This window comes from Sciurus vulgaris (assembly GCF_902686455.1).
Source record: "Sciurus vulgaris genome assembly, chromosome: X".
NCBI classification, from domain to species: Eukaryota; Metazoa; Chordata; class Mammalia; order Rodentia; family Sciuridae; genus Sciurus; species Sciurus vulgaris.
Window position 1 is genome coordinate 106593986 of NC_136471.1, and position 20901 is coordinate 106614886.

The 20901-nt window shown below is 31.8% G+C and overlaps 1 protein-coding gene and 1 long non-coding RNA gene across 2 annotated transcripts in view; one reads left to right on the forward strand and one right to left on the reverse strand.

Annotated features, from left to right (window-relative positions):
• The window catches only part of LOC306650734, a 1184502-nt gene that overhangs the window by 537763 nt on the left and 625838 nt on the right, over window positions 1-20901 (forward strand). The window lies entirely within an intron of this gene.
• The window catches only part of CFAP47 (cilia and flagella associated protein 47), a 400269-nt gene that overhangs the window by 315703 nt on the left and 63665 nt on the right, over window positions 1-20901 (reverse strand). Inside the window, 4 exon segments of the mRNA XM_079122986.1 lie at window positions 2196-2290; window positions 4747-4888; window positions 17249-17343; window positions 20309-20453. Coding sequence (XP_078979112.1) covers window positions 2196-2290; window positions 4747-4888; window positions 17249-17343; window positions 20309-20453 — 477 coding nt within the window.

Consider the following 20901-nt stretch of genomic DNA (forward strand, 5'->3'; position numbering starts at 1 on the left):
TAGTATTTATGTTAGTTTTTCTTTGTATTTTTATCAAATGATATATATATATACACACATACCTTACACAAAAAGCTCAAAAATGCTTATTAAAAATAGTTGTTCACCTCAACATCTCCAATCAACAGTTCTGCAACTGATTTTAACCATGCTGATTCGGGTTTTCATCTAGAATAGCTTTATTCTAAATGTGATGTTGATATAATTTCTGTTGGGTTTCTATTGCTGCCATAACATACTGCCACAAACATGGTGGCTTAAAGAACAGAAAATTTATTATATTACAGCCCTGTAGGGTAGAAATTCAACACAGATATCACTTAATTAAGATCAAGGTGTTGGCAGGAACTATGTTCCTTTCTGAAAGCTCTAGGGAAGAGTCCCTTTCATTGCCTTTTTCAGTTTCTAGAGGCCAGCTGCATTCCTTGGCTGGTGGCCTCCTCCGGTCTTCAAAACCAGCAACACAGTAAAGCTTTCTGACCCTTCCAATGTTGTCACATTCTCCTCTGATACAGTCAGGAAAGGTTCTGTACTTTTAACCGCTCATATGATTAGAATGGAATCACCTAGATAATCCAAGACAGTCTCCCCTTCTCAGGGTTCTAAAACACATCAGAAAGCATCTTTTGCAAGTTAATATATCTGTGAATTCTGGAGATTAGGATTTAAGCGTCTTTGAAAGTCATTATTCTGTCTGACATGTGGCTATTTCATGTTTTATTAGCTTCAGATTGTCTTTTGACTGCCCCACCAAGAAAAATAAGTATTTAGTCCATTTACATTACACCCAGTCTTCTCCCCACTTCCTGTTTTTGAATATTTATATTATTTTAACTCTTCTATTAGTCATCTCATAGCTTTAAGCAATATATTTATATCTCTAGTTCTTCTGTCAACCTTCGTTACTATCCTTTAATTATTCATTGTGTAAAATGAGTTTCACTATTCTTTCTTCCAGGATTCTCAATTCTTCTGTTCACTTAACTTTCACATATGTATTGTATATATCATATGCATGTCATTTCACATACAAGTTATAAATGATGATATTTTAATTATTTTCCATAAATGTATTAAGTTTTCTCTGTATATATTATTTGGTCTGTGTAAATATCATTCATAGGGAATACAAGTAGTATATTAAAGTCACATTTTCTTCCCCATGGGACCAGTGTGGCCCCTTTGCCACTTAAAGAGAAAGTTGTGGGTGCCTAGATCCTTTTTTCCTTACATGAACAGAATAAAATTTTAATGATATGAAATAATCTCACATTTAAGAAGGGATTTTTAATATTTGGAATTAAATTCATTTTAGTTCACTAAAGTTTCCTTTCTAGCCCCACATACAAGAGGTGTTTTGTATATTTGAAATTCTATTAGAAAAAGTTTTGACTTTTTAGGCCCTAAACAATCACAATTTAATTTCAAAAGATACTCAACTGATCTCTAACTATAATGTCATACAGCATTCTGCTATTTTTTCAGATATAACATTAAATATTTTCTCCATATATCTTTTAGCACTACAGAGGTTCATAAATGGTAACAGGAACAATAATGTATTAGAAAAAAGGGTAATTCAAATACAAATTCCTATGACATGTACATGATCTCCTTTCTTATATGTCTCCCTTTTTTCATTCTAAATAAACTGCTATTTAGAAGAAAGGTAGAGATATTCAGTAAGAAAAAAGAGTAGATCAACACAGAAATTATATACCTCAATTTTTCCACTTTTATTATTGCTTCTTGACAAATTTTCTAACATGTATGGAATATAGTTCACATTAATTTAAGTCATAGCTTCCAATTGTATTAAGGAGAATTATATTCAAATATTTTGGGTATTCTTATTAAATACATGCATCTACGTGTTTATAAGATACATAACTTTATATGTGACTATATGTTTTGAAAATTACTTTGAGAAATTACACATAACATACATATATGTGGGGGGGTGTAGTGCATATATATAGTAGTGCATATTGGTGCATATATATATGCACTACACCCACACACACATTCCCTAAAAATGCCAGTATTCTTGCTCCAAATAGCATAAATATTATGGAAAATATTGCTTATAGGGAATATTTTAAACCACTCAAAATCTACTTAGTAAACTAAGAATTATAATTAAAAAACCATAATTATAAAAACAATTATAAAATGTATCAACTCTTTATACATACCTGAGTTTTGTTGACCTTTTTATTAGCCTCCATCTCATGTAAAGGAATAGTAAATACAAATTCAGTACTGGATAAATTCAATGGTGCTTGCAACACTTTGAAAGAAAAGTAAATATGCTGATAAAATATTAACAGATATAAACTCATAGGCACTTAGTATATTTGTCTACATGAAACAGTGAGAAAATAAGGCTTGCTTCTGTGATTACATTTCTAGCTAGAAAATAAAATTATATTTAAAAATATTTCTAAAATATCTTGCTTTTCATACTTACAACATTCAATTTTATGAATTTAATGAGTTACCATTAAAAGTTATCAGAGATAATAAAAAGTAAAAAATATACTTAATATTGAGCTAAGAAAAATGTACACAGAATTAAAATGATATCCATACTAAATTTGACCAATGACAAAATGAGTAGAAATGAAGAAAATTTACTAGAATTCAGGGACAATATATACGGCATATCATATAATATTTCCTAGATAAGACAAGAAAGTGCTAAGAGTAAATGTCTTAATCTATAGAAAATTAGGAATGGGGTAGGTATAAAAATACTTAATGTCTTAGGAGTTATTGCTATCTGTTAGAAAAACCTATACTTTTTGAAATACATGACTGAGATATTTGAATTTTTAATGGAAACTAATAGATCTCGTGAGCAATTAGGAAAATGAGTGTATGAAATACACCAATTTGTGATCCCAGACATGTTGGTATCTCACACATGCTTTATTATATCACTGGAATTAATGGATATTTTGGCAGGGGGCTCAGGACCTGTGGGATAACTGAGAAATGTAGATGGTGGTCACCATTGTATCATACCCAATACCTGTCATGAGAAATTCTGGAAAAGATAACATTATGACAGATATACAAAAAAAGCAGTACATGTAATATGACCTTCCCATTTACAAACTGGCAATAAGGGTTGGTCAGAAAATAATAGGTTGTTCATATCTTTAAAAAAGTTGGGAATTGTTTTGGCATGTTACTTCACCAGTGAGAAAGTCTTAATTCATTTAAACAAGGAAGTTATATTCTCCCTAGCATAGAGTATTAGAGAATCATTTTCTGGAGAAACTGAACCACCAGATGACTCACCAACTAACATTTTAGACCACTCTAGTCCCCCACATTAAAACACTCACTGGTGTCCTGACTGCCAGGTACAGTATTTGTTGCTGAAGTTAGCCTATTGAGAATTACTAATAAAGCATGAGAGGACAGGTAAAGGTCAATAGGAATAAAGGGAACTACTCAACATGAAACAGAGGCATAAAGGAAAAATAAGTCCACCAAAAATAAAATGTAATCAACAGAAGAGAATGTCAAAGAAATAATCATAAAATAGCAATAAAAGAAACTGTTTACACACACACACACACACACACACACACACACACATGCAAGGCAAGAAATGATCAGAAAATATTAAAAATTCTTGCTAGTTTAAAATTGCAAAAGACTGTTAAGGGGACAAACAATATCATATTTCTCAAACCGCTAATATTTAAAACAAAGCTAGAAATCAAGGGGGAAGATAGCTAGATTTAACATCAAATTAATAAAAAGATTTATTGAAAGATGAACAACTAAAGGCAAAAATCAATCTTGTGAAACCTTCACATAAAATGAAAAAGCTAATACAAATGAATAAGGAACTCATCATGAATGATAATCTACCTAATTTAGAAAGCAAAATTAGAAAATATTGATTTTCTTTTTATTTTTTTAAAGATACTTTACAACAAGATTTTTAAAAAATTTAACTTAGAACTTCCATACCAGCTGTGTAATTCCTAATTAGGGATTTTAAATGAGAGTGAAATAAATTTCTATCATGCACATGCTATTTTAGTGAGGCCTGTCTGATGAAATGCCATGTATAATTATTAACTGAGATGATACTCATCACTATAATTAATGACAAATTTAACCCAATATCAGAACTATAAACACAAAGTATAAACTTCTTGACTTTTCAGGAAAAAATATTCAAGAACATATGATAAAAAGCAAAGCCAAAGCTTGCTAAAAGAAGTTTTCAGAGTACTTCAGGTTTATTCTAGAATATCTGGAGATAGTAAATATTCAAAAAACTAACTCAAAATTTTTATTGTATTTAATCATTTTACATGAACAAATACTCCTCTAGTAAGCCATTCTTTTGGAATAAAAACATTTTCTAAAATAAAATTGTCATTTTTTTCATTTTATTTTCAATTCCTTTTATTTTAATAACTTATAATTTGCCTTAATAAGTTTAAAACTTCCCATGCAATAAAGTACTAAATCTGTTTTTATTCTTTTCTATTTTTTTTTTTTAGCAAGAGTCACCTGCAAATATATCTGTGGCATTAATTAACACTTAATTCTATGTACTCATAATTTAAGTGACATATGAGGAAATTGTATCATAATCTTACCTTCTAATAATTCTATCTTTGAAAAGTAAACATCATTCTGATTTTTTAAACTTTTAGATGCTTAAGTATAAATCTTTGGCTTACCCATATCAGTTGCCTGTTTCTTATTACATACCAGTTGCTTGAACATAACATGGTTCAATAAGTGGTGTGGTCTTTGGAAAATCAGATTTTTTCTTTGACAAATATTCAGTGTAGAGTTCTGAAGCCTTAAAGGAATTAATTTGAATTTGAATGCTAAAGTCATATGTGGCCACCTGAAAGACAAAAAAAAAATACATTATACTGTGACTGTTTTTCTTGAGGAATATGTGATATCATTGATTTGGCAAAACAAGTTTATAAAATAGTTTTCAAATTAAAATTATCTGTGACAGTGAAACCACATTTATTGAAAAAGTAGGACTATTTTTCGTGAGGTCGAAAATGGTTCTATAGCTCAGTTGGTAGAGTGCTTGCCTTGCATGCACAAGTCCCTGGGTTCAATTCCCAGCTTCCAAAAAAAAAAAAAGATTCTAGAAAATAAAATAAAAACTACTTAAATATTTAAACAATTCCTATTCATTCTAATTGAACCAAATCCAAATACATAAATTATAGTTATAAGACAATAGGGAGAAATGTAATAGAAAATATTTGTAATGCTTGGTTAGGCAAAGATTTCTTAAATACCATACCAAAAGAATCATCTATAAAAGAAAATATGATTAATTTTTACTATACAAATTTTAAAACATCTGTTCTGTTAAAGACATTTGTTAAGGAAATAAAATTATAAGCCCAAAACACATTTTTTCACAAACACACAAAGCCAAACTGTATCCAAAATACATTAAAAAGACACAGATATGAATAAAAAAAAAAGATCTAGCTAATAAAAACAGGTGAAAGATTTGAGGACAATTTAGAAAAGAACATAAGCACATAATGACAAATTAGCACATGCAATTATGACATTTACTGGTAAATGGAGAGAACTGAGAACATCATGCTAAATGGAATAAGCCAGACTCAAAGTAAAGGGTGAAATATTTTCTCTGATATGCAGAAGCTAGGGAGAGATAAGGTGGGGAAAAGAGAGGGGATCCCATGAAAATAGAAAGAAAATTAGTAGAGTAGAGGAAGAGGACCAAGGGGAAGCAGGGAGTGATGGGAAAAGGGAGGAGCTGTTAAATGAAATTGACCAAATGATGCTATGTACATATATGAATATACCACAGTGAATTTCACCTTTATGTGTATGAAAAAACATTAAGTAAATGTTGGGGTTGGGGGGCGGAGGAAGGTAAAGAAGAAGTACTGGGGACTGAAAGGGAACAAACTATATTCCATGTATATATGATTATATCAAAATGAACCCCAATAATATGCATAACTGTACTATAATACACTAATAAAAACTTTTTAAAAAATGTTTAATATCATTTGACATTAAGGAAATGCAAATTGAAATCACAAGAAATACCATCTCACATCTATCAAATTGATTAAATAAAAGTTAACAATACTAAGTGCTGGTAAAGATATGAACACCTAGTACATTTATACATTGCTGACAGGAATAAAAATTTACAGTAACTTTGGAAAACAGTTTTCCTTTTTATTAGAAAGTCACATATGTATAGTTAACATAAGGCCCAGGTCTTTGAACACAGGATATCTTTCCATATTTGCATCTCCTCAAATTTCTTTCATCAATATTTTATAGTTATATTTCATTTCCTTGGTTAAGTCATTTCTTAAGGATTAGGTTCTTTTTTATATTATTACAAATGGTATTGTTTCTTAATTTTATTTTAGATGGTTCCTTGTTAGTGAGTAATAACATAACTAATTTTCTTAGGTTTTATATCCTGCAACTTTACTGAATTTATTTAATGGGTCTAACTGTTTTTTCAGAGTCTTAGAGTTTTACCATTTGCCACTTCTTCTGAACATATACTGCAAGTTCAAGTCAGAAAATTATTTCTTAGCAAGAAAAAGAAATGAAAGGAATCTAAGTCATAAAGTAAAATTGTCTCTCTTTTCAGATGACATGATTCCATATGTAGAAAACCCTAAATACCACACACACACACACACACACACACACACAATCATGTACTAACACTTGACCTATGTTTCCTTGCTAAGTTTCTACAGAAAAGCAGTGGAAAATGGCAAGAATGTGAATATTTTAAATGTAGAGAAGTAAGAATAATAGTCCTCTGACATATCAAAAACCTCCAAGACTAAGACAACAATAATAGGTTTCAGAGGAACATACATTTAGTGCTGTGCCCTACTTATAAAGTCCATGCTGACAATCAGAAAAGTTTTAAATAAAATGAAGAATTAAATAATATAAAGGTTATACTTCAGCTCTAGTCATTTGTGATGCCCTACAATGGAAAACACTTGGGTTTTCATTTTGTTTTTATTTAACTTTAGCTGTTAATTCCATCTCCTGTCATAGAATCTTATGTAAACAGTCTGTTCTCAAACAGAATTATAGAAGCATAAAATACTGCAGCATGTGTTATTTTAATGGCTGTTTCATTTCTTTGACAAAACAGAGCAAGCAACTCATTCCCACAATAATCTATTTCTACAGTAGCACCAGCTAGCAGACGTCAAAGAGAAAATTGCATAAAGATGTAATACTTCATGTACAAATACAACCTGCTTTGATATTTCACAAAGAAAAATACAATAAAAATTTTGTTTAATCTTATTTTTTTCTGGAATTTCTTATTATTTATTCTTCAGTAACTAATTACATTTTATGTCTCATATCTATTTTTCCTCTTTTGGTTCATCTGCTTTTTTCTTACTTTGTTATTAATATAAATTAACATTTTCTATTATGTATGTTTTATCATTATTTACAGTTGTCCTTCAGTATCCCTGGGGCATTGGTTTCAGGACATACCTCACCTCCCCTTCCCACACTGTGAATACCCAAATTGGAGGATGGATGCTCAAGTGCCTTACATAAATGGCATAGTATTTTTGTATAGCTGGCACACGTCTTCATGTATATTTTAAATCATCTTATAATACCTATACAATGTAAATGCTATGTAAGTAGGCATTATACTCTATTGTTAAGGGAATAATGACATAAAAAGTCTATATATGTTCATAACAGAGATTTATTTTCCTAAATATTTTGATCTGTGGTTCTTTGAATGTGCTGATGCTAAACTTTGGATACAGAAGGAGAGTTGTATTATTTTTTAGGTTACTACATTATTTTTAATGTTTTTTCATATAATATGGACTTACATTTTAAAGTCAAATACCATCAGAAATTATGTTTCCAAAATTATCATTCTCCTCTGACTGCTGATTGGAAATGGGTTTCCAATGGAATAATAGGAATAGGGGAAGTGGTTAGTGGAATTGTGAAGACAAGCAACTAATGGTTCTGGATGGCCCATTCATTGCAGAGGAAACTGCAATCATTCAAAATGAGGACACACTATGAGTTGGTAGTGACCAAGAACATGTTCAAAAATGACTTCTCTACAGAGGGACTAGAAAACTCACACAACACAATGTTCAAAGAAGTGGGCAACTTTAACAAACACTATCTAGAAAAATCAATCCAGATAGAAGCTTCCAGAAAGCATCATTTTCAGATCCATATCAAGATTCATAAGGAAGATTACTAGAAAAAAATAACAACATAAAACAGTGCCCTTGAGATAGGCATGTTCCTAATAAGAAGAAATAATGAAGGCAAGAGAAAGAGAAACACAGAAGAACTATAAAAGCAAAGGGATACTAGAAAGCAGAGGGGAAGAGAAAAAGTCATATGTGAGGGGAATCAGAACTGAAAGGGAGGAGAATCTATACACAGGGGTATTCCACTTTGGGAGGATGACTGAAGTAAAGAAAGATCTGAGCTAAAATGCATGGCATCCCAACAATTATTGGTTATTGAGTCTTGATTGTAGTTGGGTCTAGTGCTGGGTTCCAAAGTCAAAGATGATAGGAGTGAAAAGTTGGAGTATGGGAGAAGTTTAAGATAGGTCAAGAATTCAGGCTTCATTTAAGAATGTCTGATGTTGATAATGTTTGTAATTACTAAGGTAATTCAATGTACTTATCACAGTCCTTAAGAGTCTCCTTCATTTAAAGCCTTTTTATGAAGCTTTTTCCTTCCAGCATATGCACATTTCCTAGAATAGTATGTGCTGAATTCATAAGGCTGAGGTTTAATAATTAATTGTGTATACATCAAAAGTCATACTGAACTTGTCTTCTCTTAACTCACATATTCCCATATAATTTACACAAAATGTGCCCCCCCAACACACCCCAAGATAGCCCTACAGTTACACAGAATGCAAAATTAGGAGGTTCTATAACCTCATCACTTATGGAAGTCTTATCCCCTCCACAAATCAGTAACAATACAAGAATTATCTTTTATACAAAAATTAAGTGACTTATAGAGAGAAAAGAACTTTAAACTTACCACAATGAAATCACTGAGGTATCCAAAAAAGTAAAACTTAGAAAGTTTTGTTATGCATACCATTCTAAGTGCTTTCCCAGATGTTGTTATTCAAAGAGAGGAATACCTCAAATTAAAAAAGGATATTCTAACAAAGGAAGAATTTCAGTTCTGAGACCAGGGTTGGTAGACAAAACTGCGTATGAATCAAAATGGAGCAGTTATCATTCATATGTCCTGTCTTTATATCTTTGAGGTACTAGCTTCAGTACATCCAATGGTTGTAAATCCAGAGTAACAATTATAAAAGATTACCCAAGGGCTGCATATTCTTAAAGGGCTGACAAAGATTGGTAGAAAAAGGAGGAGCTAACAATTCTACCTCATATTCAAGAACTACAGGGCAAATATAGAACAGCAGAGTTGATTGCTGCAGAACAATTAAGCCATTGAAGATTAACCAGCCTACAGCACAGGGCAGAATCTGCCACATAGTAGCAGGAAAACTAAGGATAATAATATGGAATGATCTACAGCACTGTTGTCTAGTAGAATTTTCTGTGGTAATGAAAATGTTCTGCACTAAGAAAAGTCACATATGGATAATGAGAAGTTGAAATTGTGAGGAATGAGCTACTTTTTTGAAGTCAGTTTTTTTTTCAATATTTTTTGTTGTAGATGGACACAATACAATTATATTATATATATATATATATATATTTATTTATTTATTTATTTTATGTGGTATTGAGGATTGAACCCAGGGCCTCACACATGCTAGGCAAGTGCTCTACCACTGAGCCACAACCCCAGCCCAAGTCAGTTAATTTTAATCAACTTAAACTTTAATTTTAATAGCTAGTAGCCAACATATAGATGAATAGCTGTACATATGGGATGAGTAGACATGTGAGTGACCTATGAAGAAAGGAGGAACTTCAATGACAGTAAATAAACCAGTTCAATCAATTGTGTCAAACACCATGGCAAGTGACCACCAGTACTTTTTAAAAACTTTTATTTGCTCTTTTTAGTTATACATGATAGTTGAATGTATTTTGATATATTATGTATAGATGGAGTGTAATTTCCATACTTGTGGTTGTACATGATGTGAAATTACACTGGTCATGCATTCATTTATAAACATAGGAAAGTTATGTCTAATTCATTACACTTTATTTTCCATTCAAATCTCCTCTCCCTTCCCCCCATGCTCCCTGCCCAATCCAGTGAAACTTCACTCTTAACTCCCCCCACCACCTGTTTTGAGTCAGCATTCCATATCAGAGAGAACATTCAGTCTTTTGTTTAGGGGGATTGGCTTATTTCACTTAGCTTGATAGTCTCCAGTTCTACCCATTTACTGAAAAATGCCATAATTTCATTCTTCTTTATGGCTGAGTTATATTCCATTGTGTATATTATACCACATTTTCTTTATCCATTCATCTGTTGAAGGGTGCCTAGGTTGGTTCCATAGTTTAGCTATTGTGAATTGACTGCTATAAAAGTTGATGTGGCCATGTCACAATAGTATGCTGATTTTAAGTCCTTTAGTTATATACCCAAGGGTGGAATAACCAGGTCAAATGGTGGTTCCATTCCAAGTTTTCTGAGGAATGTCCATACTGCTTTCCAGAGTGGTAGCACCAATTTGCAGTCCCACCACCAATGTATGAATGTACCTTTTTCCCACATCTTCATTAACATTTATTGTTGCTTGTATTCTTGATAATTGCCATTCTTATTGGAATGATATGAAATCTGTGCAGTTTTAATTTGAATTTCTCTAATTGTTAGTGATGTTGAACATTTTTTCATATATTTGTTGACAGTTCATATTTTTTCTTCTATAAAGTACCTCTCAGTTCCTTTGCCCATTTACTGATTGGGTTATTTGCTTTTTTTGCCCTTTGGTGCTAAGTTTTTTGAGTTCTTTGTATATACTAGACATTAATGTTCTATCTGAGGGGCAGGTGGAAAAGATTTTCTCCCATTCTGTAGGCTCTCTCTTCACATTACTGATCATTTCCTTTGCAATGAAGAAGCTTTTTAATTTGATATCATCCCATTTATTGATTTTTCATTTTACTTCTTGAGTTTTAGAAGTCTTGTTGAGGAAGTCAGTTCCTAAGTTGATATGATGGAGATTTGGGTCTACTTTTTCTTCCAGTAGGTGTAGGGTCTCTAGTCTAATGCCAAGGTCCTTGATCCACTTTGAGTTGATTTTTGTGCAGGGTGAGAGATAGGGGTTTAATTTCATTGTATTACATATGGATTTCCAGTTTTCCTACCACCATTTGTTGAAGAGGCTATGTTTTCTTCAATATATGTTCATGGTGCCTTTGTCTAGTATGAGATAACTGTATTTATGTGGGTTTGTCTCTGTGTCTTCTATTCTGTTCCATTGGTTTTTTGTGGCTGTCTTGGTGCCAATACCATGCTATTTTTGTTATATTAGCTCTGTAGTATCATTTAAGGTCTGGTATCATGAAGCTTCCTGCTTCACTTTTCTTCCTAGGGATTTATTTGGCTATTCTGGGCCTCTTACTCTTCCAAATCAATTTCATGACTGCTTTTTAGATTTCTATGAAGAACATCATTGGAACCTTAACAGGAATTGCATGAAATCTGTATAGCACTTTTGATAGTATGGCCATTTTGACAATACTAATTCTGCCTATGCAAGAACCTGGGAGATCTTTCCATCTTCTGAAGTCTTCAATTTCTTTCTTTAGAGTTCTGTAGTTTTCATTGTAGAGGTCTTTCACCTCTTTTGTTAGATTGATTCCCAAATATTTTATTTTTTTGAGGCTACTGTGAAATGGGATAGTTTTCCTAATTTCTCTTTCAGTTGATTCATCAATGATGTATAAGAACACATTTGATTTATGGATGTTGATATTATATCCTGCTACTTTGCTGAATTCATTTATGAGTTCTAAGAACTTTTTGGTGGAGTTTATTGCTGAATCTTCTAAATACAGAATCAAGTTGTAGGCAAATAGGGATAGTTTGAGTTCTTCTTTTCCTATTTGTATCCCTTTAATTTTTCTTCTAATTGCTCTGGCTAGAATTTCACTATGTTGTAATAGAAGTGGTAAAAGAGGGCATCCCTGTCTTGTTCCAGCTTTTAGAGGGAAAGCTTTCAATTTTTCTCCATTTAGAATGATGTTGGCCTTGGATTTACCATATATAGCTTTTTCAAGGTTGAGGTATGTTCCTACTATCCCTAGGTTTTCTAGAATTTTGAAAATGAATGGATGCTATATTTTGTGAAATGCTTTTTTCTTCATTTGTTGAGAAAAAATCATGTGATTCTTGTCTTTAAGTCTATTGAGGTGATTGATTACATTTATTGATTTCCATATGTTGAACCGACCTTGCATTCCTGTGATGAACCTCACTTGATTATGGCTCACTATCTTTTTAATACAATTTTGTATGTAATTTGCCAGTATTTTATTAAGAATTTTTGCATCTATGTTCATCAGGGATATTGGTCTGAAATTTTCTTTCCTTGATGTGTCTTTGTTTGGTTTTGGTACCAGGGTGATACTAGCTTCACAGAACAAGTTTGGAAGCATTCCCTCTTTTCCTATTTCTTGAATAATTTAAGGAGGATTGTTGTTAGCTCTTCTTTGAAGGTCTGGTATAATTTGGCTGTGAATCCATCTGGTCCTGGGCTTTTATTTGTTGGTAGGCTTTTGATGGGTCATCAATTTTATTGCTTGAAATTGATCTGTTTAAATTTTCTATGTCCTCCTGATTCAATATGGGTAGGTCATATGTCTCTAGAACTCTGTCAATTTCTTAAAGATTTTCTATTTTATTATAGTATAAATTTTCAAAAGAGTTTCTATCATTTGTATTTCAATAGTGTCTATCGTGATATTTCCTTTTTTATCACAAATTTTAGTAATTTGAGGTTTTTTTTCCTTTTTTTTATTAAAAATCATAAATTTACATAGAGCAATGTTGTTTGATTCATTCTGTTATTTTTTCCCTTCCCCCCACCCCTCCCATCCCTCTTTTCCCTCTATACAGTCCTTCCTTCCTCCATTCTTACCACCCTCCTTATCCCTAACCCTAAACCTAACCCTAACCCTAACGCTAACCCCTCCTACCCCCCATTATATGTCCTCATCCGCTTATCAGCGAGATCATTCGTCCTTTAGTTTTTTGAGGTAATTTGAGTTTTCTCTCTCTCTTTGTTAGTGCAGCTAAGGGTTTATCAATTTTATTTAATTTTTCAAAGAACCAATTTTTTGTTTGGTTGATATTTTGGATTTTTTCTTTTGTTTCAATTTCATTGATTTCAGTCCTGATTTTAATTATATACTGTCTTCTACAGCTTTGGGGGTTGATTTCTTCTTCTTTTTCTAGGGCTTTAAGATGTAATGTTAGATTATTTACCACCAGTACTTTTGATTATGCTTAAATCAGGTACAGTGTAGAAAGGGAAGGGTTACATCTAGAAATAAATTGACTCTTAAGGACTGATTCCATATTTTCCTACTATATAGTTCACCAAAAGAGCACCCATTGGTTATTTACATTTACACTCACAATAACACAAAGACAAACAACTTACACCTCACATTAAATAGTGTGAAGTGCATCTGAAATGACTCGAACTCAGATAATAAATCTTGCCTCACTAGCACAAATTTATAAATTCTCACAGAATGTGCTGTCTCTGCAGAATTTAAATGTTCTTTTCATTGCTGGACTGAATTACACTCCAATAGACTGAGAACATTTCCTTTTCAATTTAGGATTCAGAATATTAAGCAAAGTGTATCAATGCACAGAGCCAAAATCTAAACACTAAGAAATAGATTTACAAGTTTTTAATTGTTGACTGTTAAACAGTGAATCAGAGTCAAAATATCATATTGCATATGCATTCACTCACAAAATCATGTAAGACATTTACACTGGATTACAGATTTTATAATTTTTTGTGATTCTTAAAATGTTTTTCTCTGCATTTCTATTATATGAAAATGTAAAATCACAATATAGTCTTATTAAGAAAAGAAAATTAACACACTTTCAAAAACATGGATTAAATTACTTCACAAAACTTAGGACTCATTTCTTTCTTATTGAAAAGTGTGGGGCTGGGGAGATAGCTCAGCTGGTAGAGTGCTTGCCTTGCAATCACAAGGCCCTGAGTTCGATCCCCAGTACCGCAAAAAAAAAAAAAAAAAAAAGTGAGTGTTTGTGTGTGTGTGTGTGTGTCTGAATGCTTCCATGCACATGCAAGATGCAAGCATTGTGCAGAATGAGGTATCTTAATTTTTCAAAATTTTAAATGTTGCAAAATTACTTTGTTTTCTTTCATTTAGAGATTTAAAATTATAACAATATGTATTTGAAAATCATCCTACAATGCTTATTTTTAAGATAATCACCAATTCCTTCCTTCAGTAATTGCATACACATGTACACACAGAGACATGCACCAACAAACGCATAACACATCAAATGTAATCATTTCCAACTCTCATTGTTTTGGGTTTGACATAATTAATCTATGGAGTGTAATAAAACAACCCACAATCAATTTACATTAACTTAAATGTAACAATGTGTTTTCTAGCTACAATAGGATTATATTAGGAGTAACAATATGAAACTTGATAAATTCACAGATATGTGGAAATTAAGCACACCTAAATAATCAATGAGTTCAAAAGAAATTATATGAGAAGTTTTAGGGCACTAATATGAATAAAAATGAAAACAGTATATTAAAACTTTTGAGATAAATGTAAAGCAGTGTTTAGAGGGAAATATATAGCCATAGGCATATATTAAAAAATGAAAAAGATCTCCAGTCAATGCCCTAACATTCTACACTTAAAAATATGAAAATGTAAGAGCAAATCAAATCCAAAGCAAATAGAATGAAGTAAATAATAAATAAAAATTAATAAAACAAAAAGAAAAATAATACAGAAAATCAATATCAGAAGTCAGATCTTGAAAATATCAATGAAATTCACAAAACTTAAAGTAGCCTAACCAAGATAAAAAGAAATGACTTAAATTCATAAAATATTGAATGAAAGAAGGGATGTTATTACCTGCTTAGATAAATAAAAAGAATAATATCATGCCAAGAAATTACATAGATAAAATTTCTGAAGAAGAAATAGAAAATTTGAGTAGACCTAAAAAAGGCTAATAGAATTGATAACACATTGAACGAATTTTTGAAAATCTGACAAAGAAAAACCCAGGAAAAGATGACTTCAATGATGAAATATACTAATTTAAAGAAGAATTAATCAAATCCCTTACAAATTATGACAAAAATGAAAGATCAGACACCACTTTTCAACTCATTCTAAAGAGTTAATATTGCCTGAACACCAAAAACAGACAAAGACAACCAAAGGGAAACAAAATAAAAGCTACTGATTAATATCTAAGGATGGATGCAAAACTCCTCCACAGAAGAGTAGAACACAGAATTGCCAGTAGTCATTATTAGAATTCAGAATATTGTTTTTCTTTCTGCTCTAATGAATTTCCCATTTAAATGTGATAATAAACTTTAATAGTCAGAAAGAGAACATCATTGATATATGAGATTAAAATATAAGTTGATGCTGACAAAACATGCAAATGGCTAAGATATATGAGGAAGAAAGTAGCTTTTGGAAGATATCAGAAAAAAATATAAAATTTTAAAGATAAATATCCTCTGAAGCTCTCCACATTACTTTTGTTAATTAAGCTTTTTGTCTGAATTAGATAGACAATAAGATATTGCCTAACTGAACAAATATTGAAATACCTTGATAATATTTCATGTACCAAAAAAAATCATTCACTGAAATGATAAAAGAAAAATCTAAATAATATTTACATTTTGATAATATTTCATAACCTAAATTAGGCAATCTTGCAAAATTGTATCTACCTAAATATCACTACTCATGAATGAGGACAAATAATTACCTTACACTAAACCCATGGAAAATTAAGAGTTTAGGATACATCTGAGTATAGTTAATGTTGGATATAAAATAAAAGGATTTTCATTTGTTTTGATGTTTCAAAAATAGCCTTTGCTACCTCTTCCACTGTGCTTGTCTAAAATTGAAATAAACAGAAGAATGAACCTTGAGGACAATATCACCTCATGTGAATCACAGGTGCACAAACCCACAAAACTTATCCAACTGATGTACCACACTTAAGAATGACAAAATTTAATCTTTAACATTTTCTAACACCTGAACTTGTCCTAAAGGTCTCTTTACTTTTTCTTCCTGAGAGCTAAATAATTGCTATCACTGTTCCTAAAATAACATTTTAATCTCAGTAAAAATTACATTAGTAAAAAAATGCAATATTAAAGATAGTAAAGTACTATCATTATTATTACCTTGACAACACTATTTTTCACTTTTAGAGTACAAAGCATTGATTTGTTGAATACTTGTTAACAGCTGGACATACACATCTTGTACTCTGACTATCATATAGAAGTTTGATTCTTCTTTGGAAGGATACAGCAACAGACCCTTCCACAGCATGGGTAGAGAGAAGGTTTCTCCTTGGCACTTTCATTTTAGAATCTCTGAAGCAAAAGCATACCAAAGCTTACTCCTGAAACAGCCAGTGGTGTCCCTTCCTTCCGGGTTTTTCTTTGATTTTGTTTGTTATTTTGAAAATCACTAAACACCAAGGGGACAATATAAAACAAATATTATAGTAACCCCTCTCAAATGTTTACAACATGTCTTTGGTAATTTCAGGTAGCGATTGTAAAGTATTAAGCATACACCATTCAACTATAAGTGCAAAGCACATGCTGGCTTGAGTAGAAGGGATTTCTTCGGTTAGCTTAAACTTTTCCTCTCCTGCACAATGTGTCATTATCTTGAATTTTCCAGAGAGCATAGCAAAAGACCACACAATCACAGGCTCCCTGTATGTGTCCTTTATTCCTTTTGAGGGACTCTGCAAGCATACTCAGATCCTGCTAGCAATCATTTTACTGAATTCCAGGGTATACCTAGGCATGCTGACTAACCAGAAAAAGAGCTACTACACACAGAACTTAGGTGATCTTTGATAGGTTCTTGGCTAGAGTTATCTGTAATTCCACTACTCTTGAGTAGTATGAGTAGTAGAAAGCTGAACTTACTTCTTTGGGAGAAAATGCTAGGTCACATTCCATAGATGTGTTTTCCTCTAACTCCAAGGAATACATACCAGGAACTGTAGGGTTTGTGACTTCTCCTATAAGACAGGAAAAGTACATATAAAATAAGCAAGTACTGACATAACTGGGAAGGGTTATGTGAAGTTGTTAGGTAAAGATCATTCTTAATAACAAGGATTATAATCAGCAAAACTGATATCCAGACTTGCAACATACATTCAGTCAGAAAATCAGAGACAATAAATTCATTTAAAGGCCCTCCAAAATTCAAGAAATATAGTCACATTCAGATAAACATGGAAAGGAATAAAGGGTAAGATCGAGTAATTGACTGAATCTTAGGTCCCAGACTAAGACTTCCTTTACAGTGAAGATGGATCAGGCAAGACTCAGCTCTCCTCTGATGCCTCAAAGCAAAACATATCCATCACCTCATTTACTCATTATTTTTTGTGATGAGACATTTGAAATTTACTCTCAGCTATTATGAAATGTACATTATTGCTAACTATGATCATTCTGCTCTGAAATAGATCTCAGAAAGGTCAATTAAATAATATCAATAATTAAAAAGACAATTTTATACAAGAAAATTTCTTTTAAAAAATGGAATGATTCCAGGAAAAAAGTCATTAGGTAATGATACAGAAACAATTGTACCACACTAATGCAAACTTCAGGATAAAAAATGATAACCACTTAAATAAATTCCTGAATGATCAAATGAAAGTTGCGGTGGAACTTCTCATCTAAACAACTGTAAAAATCGTATTTTCTCCCTAAAGTTTTCTGATTAATTTTAAAATGCTACAAATTTCAATTGCCCCTATCTGGAAATAAAATTCAATAATTTATTTCATTTTCTTTTTCCTATTCAATTTCACTCACCTCTGGCATGATGGGAAAGTCATTAAAACAAAGAAACAAATAAAAACCACTTAGTGTGTACTAACAATAATATTATTTGTGGTACAGTAAAAAATACAAATATTATATAGCAAAGAACATCCATCTGGAACAAATATGTATCTAGAACACAGAAACTATTAAATGGATGATTTAAATCAATATTCATAAGTAAATTTGGAGTACACATAATCATACAGCTTATAAAATATAATAATTCAAGCTTGCTTCAATACATACTCCCTGATTGACTATTAAGCCCATAGTACCATATTGGACAACTCTAGTAGAAAATAAAAATTATAAATGTGGTCTTTAACTTCATAGAGCTTACCATCTAATAGGATAACATGTACACAGCTTCCTTTGGTACCAGGCAGAATTTGGTTATTTCTATAACAAAACTTATACAATGTCTTAATGGATCAGTGCTAAAAAAAAATTATTTTTACCAACTGGTTAGGGTGCAGAGTGGATTAATGAGTCTCAGGACTCAAGAGGTTGAAGCTAGTTTATAAAAGAGGGTGGCATCTTGGGGAACAGAAAGAGAAGAGAATGAAATCATCCTAGGAGAAGGGAAAGCTCAGTGGAAAGAAATGTGTAATAAAATATGGCTCCAGCAGAGACAGCCTATGGTTACTGTAATGGAAGAGATGACCAGAAAGACAAGGCGAGGTCATACCCAAATGTATCTCAACATTTCCTTTCCTATAAATCACTCTGTTGAATAATCCTGAAGTGATCATTTTGAAAATCAATAAGTGGTAAAAGAAGAGAATTTACCTATTAAAATTTACCAAATAAAAATATAAAAATTTTAGGACATTTTAAGAATAAATTTCATTGTAAATAGTTAATTGTTATTAAAATCAACTTATGTACTAACTTATGTACTACCTTGCTCTTCTGCCCCTGGTTGGGTTCCATCTTGGTAAGGCACAGGCAAAATATCACAGGGTAGGAGGTGAAAGAAAGGTCAAATATCTATGCTCCAACTTCCACACTGCCTTGGATGGAGTTCTGGCAATGACTGCATTCCTTTATAACTGTACCTCCTTTGGATTGGCTCCTCTTACAGTTTCACCTTCCACTAGACTACAATAATATCTGCTTTCTTCTTCCTCCTTCAGGCCTAGGGGTGGCTGCAGCTACCTTCCCTTATTGGTTTCTTTTAATCCTTCCCAAACCTCAATAGATAATTCCTTTATTAAATTCTCTTTAGTTAAATCCTCTGAGTGAGTCATCTGTTTACTGCTGAGATTCTGACACAAACTTACTGTTCACTTCTTAAGGATACTTAAGATGTCTCACTTATCTTCACAGACTCAAAGTCTAGTATGGAGTCTGTAATTGGGATTCAACCAGTATTTATTGAAGAAGAAATGATTCAACTAATGGTGAGGAAACTTTCTGTAGGAGTCCAGACGGTAAATATTTTAGGCTTTACATGACATATGGTTTCTATCACAAGTATTCAGCTCTGCCATTATAACATAAAGGCAGTCATTAAAAATATACAAATGAGTGTGTCTGTGTTCTAATAAAACTTTACAAAAACAGGTGTTAGGCCAGACTTGGCCCATAGGCCTTCGTTTGCCAACTCCTAGAGTAAACAGATGAAATGCACTTATAAAAATGCATATTTTGTTTAAATCAAATTTAACATAAAGATAACTACTACATGAATAAACGTACAGATGGAACTCTCCAAAGACATTTACTTAAAATTCTTGAGCATTTAACACTAACAATTAGAGGCTGGGGATATAGCTTAGTGGTAGAGTGCTTGCCCAGCATGCTCAAGGTCCTAGGTTCAATCCCCAGAACTACCAAAAATAAAAACTAATAGTTTTATTTTCATTTATAGTATATACTTATAAGTAATACTTAAATTACTATATTAGGTCAATTAATAAGTATAGTTATATCATGTGTCACCAAAGTGTTGTACAATTCAAACTGATATATTTCTAGAAATACAATAATGATGACTCAGAGTATAAGAAAAGCAAGCACTGAGTCATTAAAAATATGTGTGAATAACTGCCCTTGACTTAAAAATTTAACAATTGCACTTTAGGACAATTTAAAATAATTTTGTTTTACAATAATACAATTATAGCACAAAATGCATACCTGATTTTTCCTTAAAATCCACTGAAAAATCTGGAAAGTATTTTAGATCAAAGTCCACTGTGGCACGTGTTATACTTTTGTTTTTTATTACAAAGGGAATAATTTGGGTAGCACCAACATAGGTGCCACTGAAATTAAATACATTCTAAAATTTAAAAAGAAACAATCATTAGAAAGCATAGTAATGGCTTATGAAAAATATAAACTCAAAATTATGTTTTTATATTTATTAAGCAAATTAACATCAAAGCAAAATTCTACAAAAATTAGTCACTCTTTTCTTCCTCTTTCCATATTGTATATGTAATCAATTACCACACTCCATTAATTCTGTATCCTTCTTCACCTCTCACCCTTATTTTAACTGGATGAAATGAGTAACTTGTCACTTTTCATTTAGTTTCCAGATTTTAACTTTCTCAAATTCTTCTCTATATAACTAAGTCATTATTAAACTAATTGAGAGTCTGATCACTTCACTGCCTGTCTTAAAATCTGATGGTCTCCCACCATCTACAGGACAATGTATGAGCTCAAGGCCATAAAACTCCTCCTGACCTTCCCTGCGTCATGTCATAGCCTCAACTAGCTCC